Source organism: Bubalus bubalis, chromosome 1, assembly GCF_019923935.1.
Source record: "Bubalus bubalis isolate 160015118507 breed Murrah chromosome 1, NDDB_SH_1, whole genome shotgun sequence".
NCBI classification, from domain to species: Eukaryota; Metazoa; Chordata; class Mammalia; order Artiodactyla; family Bovidae; genus Bubalus; species Bubalus bubalis.
The window spans coordinates 201,912,889-201,925,330 of NC_059157.1; the positions used below are offsets into that span (position 1 = coordinate 201,912,889).

A 12,442-nucleotide genomic window follows, 5' to 3' on the forward strand; every position below is an offset into this window, starting at 1 on the left:
TTTTATACATTTCTATGTAGCCTGTATTTTTTTTTTTTTTAATTTTTTGGCCATCCAGCCATCTCATCCTCTGTCGTCCCCTTCTCCTCTTGCCTCCAATCCATCCCAGCATCAGAGTCTTTTCCAATGAGTCAGCTCTTCGCATCAGGTGGCCAAAGTACTGGAGTTTCAGCTTTAGCATCATTCCTTCCAAAGAAATCCCAGGGATGATCTCCTTCAGAATGGACTGGTTGGATCTCCTTGCAGTCCAAGGGACTCTCAAGAGTCTTCTCCAACACCACAGTTCAAAAGCATCAATTCTTCGGCACTCAGACCTCTTCACAGTCCAACTCTCACATCCATACATGACCACAGGAAAAACCATAGCCTTGACTAGATGGAACTTTGTTGGCTAAGTAATGTCTCTGCTTTTCAATATGCTATCTAGGTTGGTCATAACTTTCCTTCCAAGGAGTAAGCATTTTAATTTCATGGCTGCAGTCACCATCTGCAGTGATTTTGGAGCCCAAAAATAGTCTGACACTGTTTCCACTGTTTCCCCATCTATTTCCCATGAAGTGATGGGACCAGATGCCATGATCTTCATTTTCTGAATGTTGAGTTTAAACCAGCTTTTTCACTCTCCACTTTCACTTTCATCACGAGGCTTTTTAGTTCCTCTTCACTTTCTGCCATAAGGGTGGTGTCATCTGCATCTCTGAGGTTATTGATATTTCTCCCAGCAATCTTGATTCCAGCTTGTGTTTCTTCCAGTACAGCGTTTCTCATGATGTACTCTGCATAGAAGTTAAATAAGCAGGGTGACAATATACAGCCTTGACGAACTCCTTTTCCTATTTGGAACCAGTCTGTTGTTCCATGTCCAGTTCCAACTGTTACTTCCTGACCTGCATATAAGTTTCTCAAGAGGCAGGGCAGGTGGTCTGGTATTCCCATCTCTTCCAGAATTTTCCCCAGTTTATTGTGATCCACACAGTCAAAGGCTTTGGCATAGTCAATAAAGCAGAAATAGATGTTTTTCTGGAACTCTCTTGCTCTTCCCATGATCCAGCAGATGTTGGCAATTTGATCTCTGGTTCCTCTGCCTTTTCTAAAACCAGCTTGAACATCTGGAAGTTCACGGTTCACGTATTGCTGAAGCCTGGCTAGGAGAATTTTGAGCATTACTTTACTAGCGTGTGAGATGATGAGTGCAATTGTGTGGTAGTTTGAGCATTCTTTGGCATTGCCTTTCTTTGGGACTGGAATGAAAACTGACCTTTTCCAGTCCTGTGGCCACTGCTGAGTTTTCCAAATTTGCTGGCATATTGAGTGCAGCACTTTCACAGCATCATCTTTCAGAATTTGAAATAGCTCAACTGGAATTCCATCACCTCCACTAGGTTTGTTCATAGTGATGCTTCCTTAAGGCCCACTTGACTTCACATTCCAGGATGTCTGGCTCTAGGTGAGTGATCACACCTTTGTGATTATCTGAATCGTGAAGATCTTTTTTGTACAGTTCTTCTGTGTGTTCTTGCCACCTCTTCTTAATATCTTCTGCATTTTAGATGTCTTTTGAAAGGTTGTCTCTATATATATTCATTGATACGGTTCTTTTTAAAACCGTTAAACGGCATTGGATTAGACAGTACTATCGATGCTAAACTTTTTCCAAAAAGCAATAAAATATTTTCACAATAAATAGAGGGAAGGAAGAATAAAGGCAAAAGACAAGAGGGAGGAAAAGGAGAGAGAACCGGGGAAGCGGGGGTGCAGCGGGCGGGAGAGAGGCCTTCGAGGCCAGGAGCCGGGGCGGGGCGGGAGGGTGGAGCCCGCCCAGGGCCCGGGTCCGGAGCACGTGTGCCCGGGGTCCGGAGCACAGTGAAGACGGAGCCCACCCGGGGCCCGGGGTCCATGTAACGACCCGCAGAGACCAAGAGAAGCTGCGCATGGAGCAGAGGGCCTGGGAGACAGCCCGGCTGTCAGGGAGGTTCAAGAGGAAGAGGATCCAAGGGCCGTGGGGAGAAAAGTAAGACAGAGAGGGGGGCCCCTACTGCCCTGAAGGGCGAGTCTCACTTCTAACTAAGGTTGACTGCAGGGAGCCGGCGTGAGGACCTCCACCCGTGGCAAAGGTCACAAGGAAAGAGGCTCGACATATGCAAAGGCGGGATTGAGCCTCAGGAGTCCCCCTGTAAATTCTCGAGCATCTACCCCCCAAAACCAGAGTCTGCCTACTTTACTACTTTGTGCTCTCACCTACACCTCTGACTTTACGGGGGGCTGTCCCCCACCACCTCTTTCGGAGAAGGAGTTAACTTAGAGCTCCAGTTAATAATAATTCCTGGGTGTGACAGGAGTGTTTCAACCTACAAACTCCTCTGAAGGTTCTCTAGCCTGCCTGACAGGCTTGTCCGGCCACATGTGATTGCTCACAGCCTCCCAACCGTGAGAGGCACGAGATGCTTTTAACCTTCTAAAAACAGGTTCTTTAGAGAAGTTAGAAAACTATTAGTATAAGTATAGTGGGCTGATTAGAAATTGTATTGGTGAAGGGTTTTTCATTTGTTCAGCCAATGTTTACTGCTAAGTCTCCACATCCCCTGCCCTTATACACATTAATGAATATATAGAAGAAATAAGTATTAACCTTTGATATTAATCACGTTGGACCTTAGGCTAAGCAAATTCTTTCCTTAATTAAAACCCACTACACCCTCACCCTATAGGAATGTAACTTTATCTGGTACCTTTGGAAGGTGGCGTATGTTTCAAAAATAATCACCCCTGGAGAAATAAGTGTTCTGGTTGACTGACCTCTGTCACAAGGAGAGGGTCATAAATTGTCAGCAGGCCCCCTGGCCAGAAGATGATGTAACACCCCTAAGACCTCTGTATACATTTGTATGAAGCACCTGACTTTAATAAAAGTCAGGACTGCTGACCCTGCGTGACTTTTGCATAACATCTCAGTGTATAAAAGTAGACCATGGAAAATAAAGAATTGGGATCAGTTCCTCGAAATAGTGGTCTCCCCATGTCTCTCTCTCTCTCTCAAACTCTGGCTGAGTTTCCATCTGGAGCACAGAGCCCGCCAAGCTTACTAACTTTGCCTGGGCTTCTAAGATCCAACCAGGGAGGCCTCAGTGTCTCCTCTCCTTCTGGAGAACGGAAGGACGCCTGCAGCCTATGTAAGTGGTGCAAGCTTATTGTCTTGAAGTTTTATTGCTTTCCCGCGTAAACCAAGCTACTCAGCCTCTTTTCTCCACTGAATTTTCCTACTGAGCTATCCTTATTCTATAACTCTTTATATTTCTAATTAATATCTAAGTAAAGCCAGTGTACTCCCCGAAGCCGTCTCCCCTTCGAATACCCTGGATCAGCTGGGGCTGGACCTCGGCAGTTGACCAGTTGGTGAATCGGGCGCAACCCACCCACCCTCTCAGGACATGAGAGTGTGCCCCGTTGCTCAGTCGTGTTCCTCTCTTTGCAGCCCCCTGGACTGGAGCCCACCAGGCTCCTCTGTCCATGGGATTTCCCAGGCAGGAATACTGGAGTGGGCTTGCCATGCCCTTCTCCATTCTCAGGACGTGTTCAGTTCAGTTCAGTTGCTCAGTCGTGTCCAACTCTTTGCGACCCCATGAATCGCAGCACTCCAGGCCTCCTGTCCATCACCAACTCCCGGAGTTCACTCAGACTCACGTCCATCGAGTCAGTGATGCCATCCAGCCAGCTCATCCTCTGTCATCCCCTTCTCCTCCTGCCCCCAATCCCTCCCAGCATCAGAGTCTTTTCCAGTGAGTCAACTCTTCACACGAGGTGGCCAAAGTACTGGAGTTTCAGCTTCAGCATCATTCCCTCCAAAGAAATCCCAGGGCTGATCTCAGGACGTGTATTAGAGTCTAATTCTCAATCCTCTGTTAGATCAAAATTCTACTTAGCTCATACAGGTCAAGAATTAACTTGTAACTTACAGCACTTAAGCACCCAGTGCTCTTGGTTATGCTCTAGAATATTCTAGTAACGCAAGCTGAGTCGCTTCAGTCCTGTCTGACTCTTTGTGACTGTGTGGACTGGGGCCCACCAGGCTCCTCCATCCATGGGATTTCCCAGGCAAGAATACTGGAGTGTGTTACCATTTCCTCCTCCAGGGGATCTTCCCGACCCAGGGATCGAACCCGCGTCTCTTATGTCTCCGGCATTGGCAGGCAGGTTTTCTTTACCACTGTCGCACCTGGGAAGCCCCAGTTCTAATAATAAGCGACTTTTAGTCACAATCACTTGATGCTCACAGTAGTATTGCCGAGCCCTAACTGTGCTCCAGACGCCGTGCTTGGTATTTTGCAGGCACTCACTTCATCCGCACAACATTATCATCCCTCCCTATTTAAGAAATTTAAAATAGATGATGATAAGTAAAATATTCAAGGTCTGAAAGATAATCAGTGGTAAGCAATGCCTTAAACTTCATGATCTGAAAATTTCTGCACTTGACCAGTAACTAATATTCCTCATATAAAGTGAAGCACTTAGAATAATCTTGATATTTGAATAAGAATGGTATTCTTTTAAGCCTAAATCCACTCACACAGGATTAGACTACATAACATTTCATCTTCACTGCTTCTTTTCATTGTTTTAATGATATATACTTTCATACATATTAAAAGGGTATATGTGCCCAGCTATCAGTGTTTGTAAGCTTATAAGTTGGGCTTCCCAGATGTTGCTAGCGGTAAAGAACCCGCCTGCCGATGCAGGAGACAAAAGGAGACGCGGGTTCAATCCTTGGGTCGGAAGATCCCCTGGAGGAGTGCATGGCCTCTCACTCTGGTCTTCTAGCCTGGAGAATCTCCATGGACAGAGAGAGGAGCTTGGCAGGCCCCAGTCCATAGGGTCACACAGAGTCAGACAGGACTGAAGCGACTTAGCATGCATTCCTAGAATTATTCTACAGCACAAGCAGGCATTCCATCTTTAGCCTCATCGTCTCCCTCTTCACAAGTCTGAGTGCCATCTTCTGTTTTACACCGGAGGAAACTTACCCACAAAATAATCGTTGTGAGATACAACATACAGATCGTGGCCTGCCTGCGCTTCTTCAAATACCTCTTTATAGGGTTTCGGTGGATTCACCATATCTCTAGCGGACATTTCTGAAGAAAGAATGAATGAAATCAGTTTTAAGCTACTTTTCATCTCTTTGTAACATTTAAATTGACTAGAGCACATGACAAACTAGGCGTGCTGAGTGCACAAGCTACACGGGCAGGGAACCAGCGCGCGGAGACTGATGCCGAGACGGGCGCAGCCCAGGCCTTACGGACTCAGGGACCCCCACTGGAACAGGCTCCCTCCCTAGGGTTCTGAAGAATGTTAACCACTTTGGTCGTCCTGAGCCACATGCCAAGCCCAATTAATTTCCCAATTTTGAGAATCACAGGATAATTTTTGTTTTAGTTTGCTCCAGACTTCCAAGATGATCTAGGCAAATTTGAATCACAAATCAGCTTCATAAGCCCTGGTGCCCTGTGGGGATGCCTTGATGCAGATTTGGGCAGCTATAGACTACAGCGCGCATCCTGAATCTGTAGCTGTGAATATCCTTCTTTGAACTGGCCCAAGGTGCCAGGGAAATCACTGGCATTGGGAAGAAACTCTCCTTCCTTCTGGCCCCAAACCTAGAGCTAGGAGGTCTTTGTTGAATAGCTGCTTTCCCAGGACTGGTAGTTCCTGGCTTTATATACAGCGAATTATTTTGTCTTTATTGTTTCCTGGAATGATTTTTAAATATAATTCCATTTGCAGTTTTCTCTTTATACCTAACAACATATTGAGGTGTTTTCTTTCTTTTGGACTGTATGCCAAGAATTCGGGTCTGTAAACAAACCGTTAAGAATATTGGAAGGTGGTCCTGCTCAGAATAATCCTGTAAAGCAGTACTTCTCTTTTGATGTAGGAACCATTACACCTATTAATGCACATACACGTGTTCTGGAGCATTCCTTTTACTACTTACATAAGTGACTACTTTTCATATTAAATGAACTAATCCTAGATAGCAGTTATGATATAAGTACTGTAATTCCGTAATGTTCTGTCTGCTTAAATACAATTTTTAACCTATTTAAAAGGAAAAAAGATATTTTACATCTTTTGTTTTTTTTTTATTGTTTCTAAAGTTGTAAATTTACTGAAATATTGAAATCAATACCATAGAGTTATTTTGGAAACTACTGATATATTTATTACACACAGCTTTTTTATTCATCTTTAAATTACCGCTTCTAAAATACATTTTTAATATTTCAAATATTAACAAATTTTAACTTTATATGTGATAATAAAGTACGACTGCAGATTTTGCCTTCAAAGACAAAGGCATAATTTATCTCCAGAACAGATACTACTATGTGAACGAAAAAACATCCTAATGGACCTTTTGGTAAGAAAGATAAGGTTCCTGGAGCAAAGCCTCAGCAGGTGCAGAAAGACAAAGAGAGAAGCACCTCTCTCAGCAGGATGCTAAAAAGACAGAGTTTGAGGTCCCCTGTAATGATATCTGGAGGGGAGGGTAAGGGACCTAAAAAGGCAGAGAGTGAGAGGGTTTACAGGAAATACCCAAGGGACAAGAGGCAGGGAGGCAGAGGAGAGACGGCTGTGGAAATACATGCGCCATCCCCTCTCCAGATAAGAGAGGAGTCTGCCCTGACACTGCCTGTTCGCTTAGGAAGCAGGTACACAGCGTGGACTGGTATGAATGAGTGTTGTACGCAGCATTCAGCAAACTTATCTGTTCTGTGGTCTATGGTATGAAACCAAGTTTCATAAGGAGTTGAGAGTTATACACAGACCTAGGGAACAGACAAGGGTGAGGGGTCTGGGGGAGGGAAGCGTTGGGAGTTTCGGATTAGCAGATGCCAGCTGCTACAACAGGGTGGATAAGGAACAGAGTCCTGTCGCATGGCACAGGCAGCTATATCCAAGCTCCTGGGGTAAAGCACAATGGAAAAGAACACAAAAAAGAATGTATATACATGCACAACCGAATCAGCTTGCTGTACAGCAGGAATCAACAGAACATTTGTACATCAACTGTTCTTCAATTTAAAAAGAAAATTTTAAAAAAGAGTTGAGAGTTACGAGCATATCAGAGGCCTTGGTGGAAATAAAACCCATCAGTAGGTGCCCAGGAGGAAGGATGGCAGCCCTCACAGCTGGTCCCAGCATCGGCGTTCCTGAGTCTGTTTCCTGTATCTGCACCATCTCTGCTCTGCGCCCTGAACCTCCTCTCCAAACCCTGAACTCACGGCCTGAACACACGGCCTTGACACACTCGAAGGCCTCTGGGTCTAAGAGTAACTTTCTTGCTATGATCCTGTTTTTCATTCTTGACATCATCTGCACCAGCACTAAATAAACCCCGACAGGATACTGAATCCCATTTTCTAAGAAAACATTTTATCACTCCATCCCACCCCTTGTTTTCACTACCTCTGACGATTGCCGTCCCAAATGTCGTATTGAGTATGTCCAGGCCTTTAGGCAATCCTGGTGTCTGATCATGAGATTTTCCTAACGGTGCCCGTTGATTGCTAAAATATACTGACTCCTTTTTATCTTTCATTTTCTGTTGAAACGTTGTTATAGGCTGTGGGTTGATCAATACCTTTGCCTAAAGAAGTCATACAAAGCAAAGATGTAACAACCAAAAAGAAAGAAATCTGAACATTGAAACTCAACAGCCAGGGAGCAGAGAATATGAAAGTGGAAAAGCATTTCATGATCGTTGCCTTGGCTCACCTTCAAACCCACCATCACACTGGGACTGTGCAGCTTAAACGCATCAAAACGTGACTTTTCACTGAGGCTAAAGTGTTCATGAGGGCAGCTCCCTGGTTCCGCAGCTCGAATATTCCAGAGGAGTGGGAATGACGAGCACAAGAGCCACGAGAGCCCCACAGGCTCCCTGCAGGTGCAAGAGCCGGCCTTCTGCCCAGGGTCTGTCCGTTCAGTCCGGAGCAGATAACACGGAGACCCCGCGTGCACACAGCGCACGCACCAGCGCGCTGAGGTCTCCAGCAGCGGCACCCAGCCTCTGTCCTCGCCACGCTTTACTGAACCTTGAGAGCACCTCTCTTCACCACGAAAGTGCACGTGTTAGTGCTCAGTCGTGTCCGACTCTGGACTGGGATTCTCCAGGCCAGAACACTGGGTGGGTAGCCTTTCCCTTCTCCAGGGGATCTTCCCAACCCAGGGATCGAACCCAGGTCTCCCATATTGTAAGCAGATTCTTTACCAGCTGAGCCACCAGGGAAGCCAAGAATACTGGAGTGGGTAGCCTAGGCCTTCTCCAGGGGATCTTCCTGACCCAGGAATCGAACTGGGGCCTCCTGCATTGCAGGCGGATTCTTTACCGGCTGAGCTATCAGGGAAGCCCACCCCTTTTGACCGTGGGAAAATGAAGTGTGGCTCAGCTTGTATCATCCAAGGGGACAATACGAAGTCTGGAGCTTACGCCGTTGACTTTCCCGCACTCACTGTCTTGCCTACTGCTGCTTGGATTTTTTCATTAAGAGTGGGAAGGAGGTTGGAAGTGATGATTTCACTAACACTTCATTTATGCATTGTCCCCCTTGGAAGTGAAGAACATACAGGGAAAAACAGAGAAGAAGTTACCGGTATCGAAATTTTCGATCTTATTCCGTGTGTCAAGGAAGGTGCGATCTGAGGATCATTTGCTCTGCCGTAAAATACTCTTTCGGCTCCAGCGGGTGGATATCTGAAGTTGAAAAATTTTTTTGCCTCAGGTGGGGTCATTAGCTGTCAACAGTGAGAGAAGAAAATAGAATGAATCATCAAATACAGTTGATTGATATCAGCAAGACTGATCTATACCAATCAAGGAACATCTTTCATTACATGAGTATAACAAGTACCTGGGGAGCTCCAGCACCCAATAATAAAGCATCTTGAAAGTTGTTTAATGGAAATAAACAGCATATTTTTAAAGTTATATTTAGCTGCAGCAGCATGGATAGACCTGGAAATTGTCACACTGAGTAAGTCAGAGAAAGACAGATATCATGATATGCCTTACATCTAGAAAATATCACACCAGATTATCACACTGAGTGAAGTAAGTCAGACAGAAAAAGACAGATCTCATGATATGCCTTATATCTGAAATCTAAAAAAATGATAAAATGAACTTATCTACAAAGCAGAAATAGAGTCACAGATGTAGAATTATGGTTACCAAAGGGGAAAGGAGGTGGAGGATAAATTAGGAGTTTGGGATTAATGTATACACACTGCTATATATGAAATAGGTAACCAGTAAGAACCTACTGTATAGCACAGGGAACTCTACCTTCATGGGAAAAGAACCTAAGAAAGAGTGGATATAGGTGTATATATATATAAATGATTCACTTTGCTGTATTCCTAAAACTAACAGAACATCATAAATCAGCTATACTCCAATAAAAATAAGTCATATTTAGAAAACAACCAGGAAGTATTTAAGTTAGGAAGAATACCATAAAAGACTGCTGCTGCTGCTAAGTCGCTTCAGTCGTGTCCGACTCTGTGCGACCCCGTAGACGGCAGCCCACCAGGCTCCCCCATCCCTGGGATTCTCCAGGCAAGAACACTGGCGTGGGTTGCCATTTCCTTCTCCAATGCATGAAAGTGAAAAGTGAAAGTGAAGTCGCTCAGTCGTGTCCGACTCTTAGCGACCCCATGGACTGCAGCCCACCAGGCTCCTCCATCCCTGGGATTTTCCAGGCAAGAGTACTGGAGTGGGGTGCCATTGCCTTCTCCGACCATAAAAGACTATTTCCAATCTAAATAAATGGAAAACTCTAGTAGTTTTCGTAGAGCTGGAAATCGTAAGCCTGGGATTTTCATTTCCTCATTCACACTCAACAGAAGGTCTTCTAGTAAAAAAAAAAAAAAAATCCAAATGGACCACATTAAAGTTATGCAACTCTCATAAGGAATGTTGAATGTTGTTTATCTTAGATTCACACAAATGCATGTTGAAAACACTCACCCTGGGAAATCTTTCTGTCAAGCAGTTTGCAGCTCTGTATCCAATCGGAAGAACTTTCCCTGCCTAAGGAGAGAAGAGAAGTAATCAGTCATTGTGAAGGTACAGGGAGGGTGTTTTGAAGAAAGCAATGTATTTCCAATTTGGCCAACGCTTCTAACACTTCAACTACTTAACACAAACAGAAAAACAGGAAAAACAAATATCAGATCTAAAACCATCCTAAGGTATAATACAAACATTAGGTGCTACGTATATTTTGAGTTTACCTTTTTTTTTTTTTTTTGCAGTTTCTGAACTCTGCAACCTGCTAAGGGACTCCACTCTCAGAAATACCTTGCCACAGTTCACAGGTTAAGTATCAGCTGTCCTATCATCACAGGCTTCCCTGGTGCCTCAGAGCGTAAACCGTCTGCCTGCAATGCAGGAGACCTGGGTTCAGTCCCTTGCTCAGGAAAATCCCTTGGGGAAGGAAATGGCAACCCACTCCAGTACTCTTGCCTGGAAAAATCCCATGGACGGAGGAGCCTGGTAGGCTACAGTCCATGGGATCGCAAAGAGTCGGACACGACTGAGCGACTTCACTTTCACTTTATTATCATCAGTACAGAGGGACTGTGACTGAATTCAAGCTAAACACAAACGATAAGCATTTCTGAGTGTGCATGCGTGTGTTTGCATTATGGGTATATTTCCGCCAACACCCTAGCTTTTGATATATGAGAACGTGTCCCCCCTGGCCAAGCTCCTTCTATGAATGGTCCTAACCTCACTTGGCTTTGTTCACTTATTTCTAATCTGGGTCTTATCTGTCCTTCTCTTGCCCAAGCAAAGATTATAATTGCTCGTTCCCAGCCATGCATCTCGTATCTATTTCCCCTTTATCATGTCAAGGCAGCTGATAGCTATTTTTGCAAAGCATAAGTTTCTCTTTAAAAAACCAAGAGAAAGAAACTTCCCGTAAGAGTGTTCTAGGTTTCTGGAGGGGGCTGGGAAGAATCGGTGAAAAGCAGAGAGGCTGAGAGTTGGGTGGAGGGATGACTGTACAGGAGTAGACTGATTAGATAAATGAGGGATGGCTAGGTGACAACATAGACAGATGGATACAGATGAATAGGTGGGAGTTTTTTATGAAGATGAACGTTAACTGCAGAATTCCTCTTAGAGGGAGAACCAACAAGATTAAGAGAGTATCTTGATGACATCTGAGTGTAAAAGAGGGTGCCCACAGACATGCTCAGACAGAGAATTTAACTGCTTTGCCAAAGAATGGGGCTTCCCTCCTGGCTCAGTGGTTAAGACTTTGCCTGCCAATGCAGCAGAGGCAGATTCTATCCCTGGGTCAGGAAGAACCCCTGGAGAAAGAAATGGCAACCCACTCCAGTACTCTTGCCTTGCAGGCTACAGTCTGTGGGGTTGCAAAAGTGTTGGACACACCTGAGCGACTAAAGCAACAACAACAAAGCAAGCAGGAGCTCCTGATGGGACAGACTAAGGAAGGGTTAAGGGAGATGACTAGTCAGATTGAGAGGAGACTTGCCTGATGGTCCACTGGTCAGGGCTCTGTGCTCCCAACGCAGGGGCACAAGTGTGATCCCTTGTTGGGACACTAAGATCCTTCATGCTGCATGGTATGGCACAAAAAATAAAATAAAATAGGAAGAAAGAAAAGAAAAATTGAGCAAAAAGTGAGTGGAGGGAAAGATGAAACAGTGAGGTCAGAGCCAGGGACCCAGGATGAGAACTGGCCAGTGACACGCAGCCCAGCCTTAATGCCAGACCTGGAGTAAATTCTACTTATAACTGCACAAAGGTAGAAGAGTCCTGTGTGAAAAGGGAGAGGGACTGTGCTCTAACTCGAGCTGAAGAGGGTGGGAAAGAGAGAGGAGACATATGTGACCTTTTCCATTTCCTTTAATTTTGAGATACAAGTAATTTTTTAATTCAGCTGGGAATTATAAGAAATCCCAGCAGTATCAGGGAACATAAAGTTTCTCTTACAATACATGTTACATAAGTGCCAACCATTCTTTTAAATATTTAATGGAAAGATTACTTCATAAAGCTGGGGATACCCAGGGCAGCTACTGTCCAGATGACAGACGATTAGAGAGACAGAAGGAAGGACGGCTGGACTGACAGGTCCATCCGTCCATGGCCTGAGTCTGCTTGTCCCTCATCCACTTCCTTTCGAGTGTTTGACAGCAGATATTCCAGGTTTCCATCATGCAAACATTTTATTGGACAGAAATACCCTTGATATTCCTCCCAGAGCTGCCCACTTGGAAAGCAGTTTGACTCCAAATCAGTGGCTATAATCAGGTTTGGATGTCCTCAGGTCATTTGATCAGGGGCACAAAGATGGAGGCCATCATATCTGATTCCCGCCTGTGGAGGCGTCATAATAAA

The 12,442-nt window shown here is 44.8% G+C and overlaps 1 protein-coding gene across 4 annotated transcripts in view; it reads right to left on the reverse strand.

The window, feature by feature from the left end:
• Positions 1-12,442, reverse strand: part of EFHB (EF-hand domain family member B) — a 64,321-nt gene that overhangs the window by 37,455 nt on the left and 14,424 nt on the right. For all 4 annotated transcript variants that reach the window (XM_006071956.4, XM_006071957.4, XM_044948741.2 and 1 more), the window contains exons 2-5: positions 10,037-10,099; positions 8,659-8,802; positions 7,474-7,654; positions 5,025-5,135 (exon numbers count right to left, since the gene is read on the reverse strand). In XM_006071956.4, coding sequence (XP_006072018.3) covers positions 5,025-5,135; positions 7,474-7,654; positions 8,659-8,802; positions 10,037-10,099 — 499 coding nt within the window. The remainder of the gene's footprint in view (positions 1-5,024; positions 5,136-7,473; positions 7,655-8,658; positions 8,803-10,036; positions 10,100-12,442) is intronic.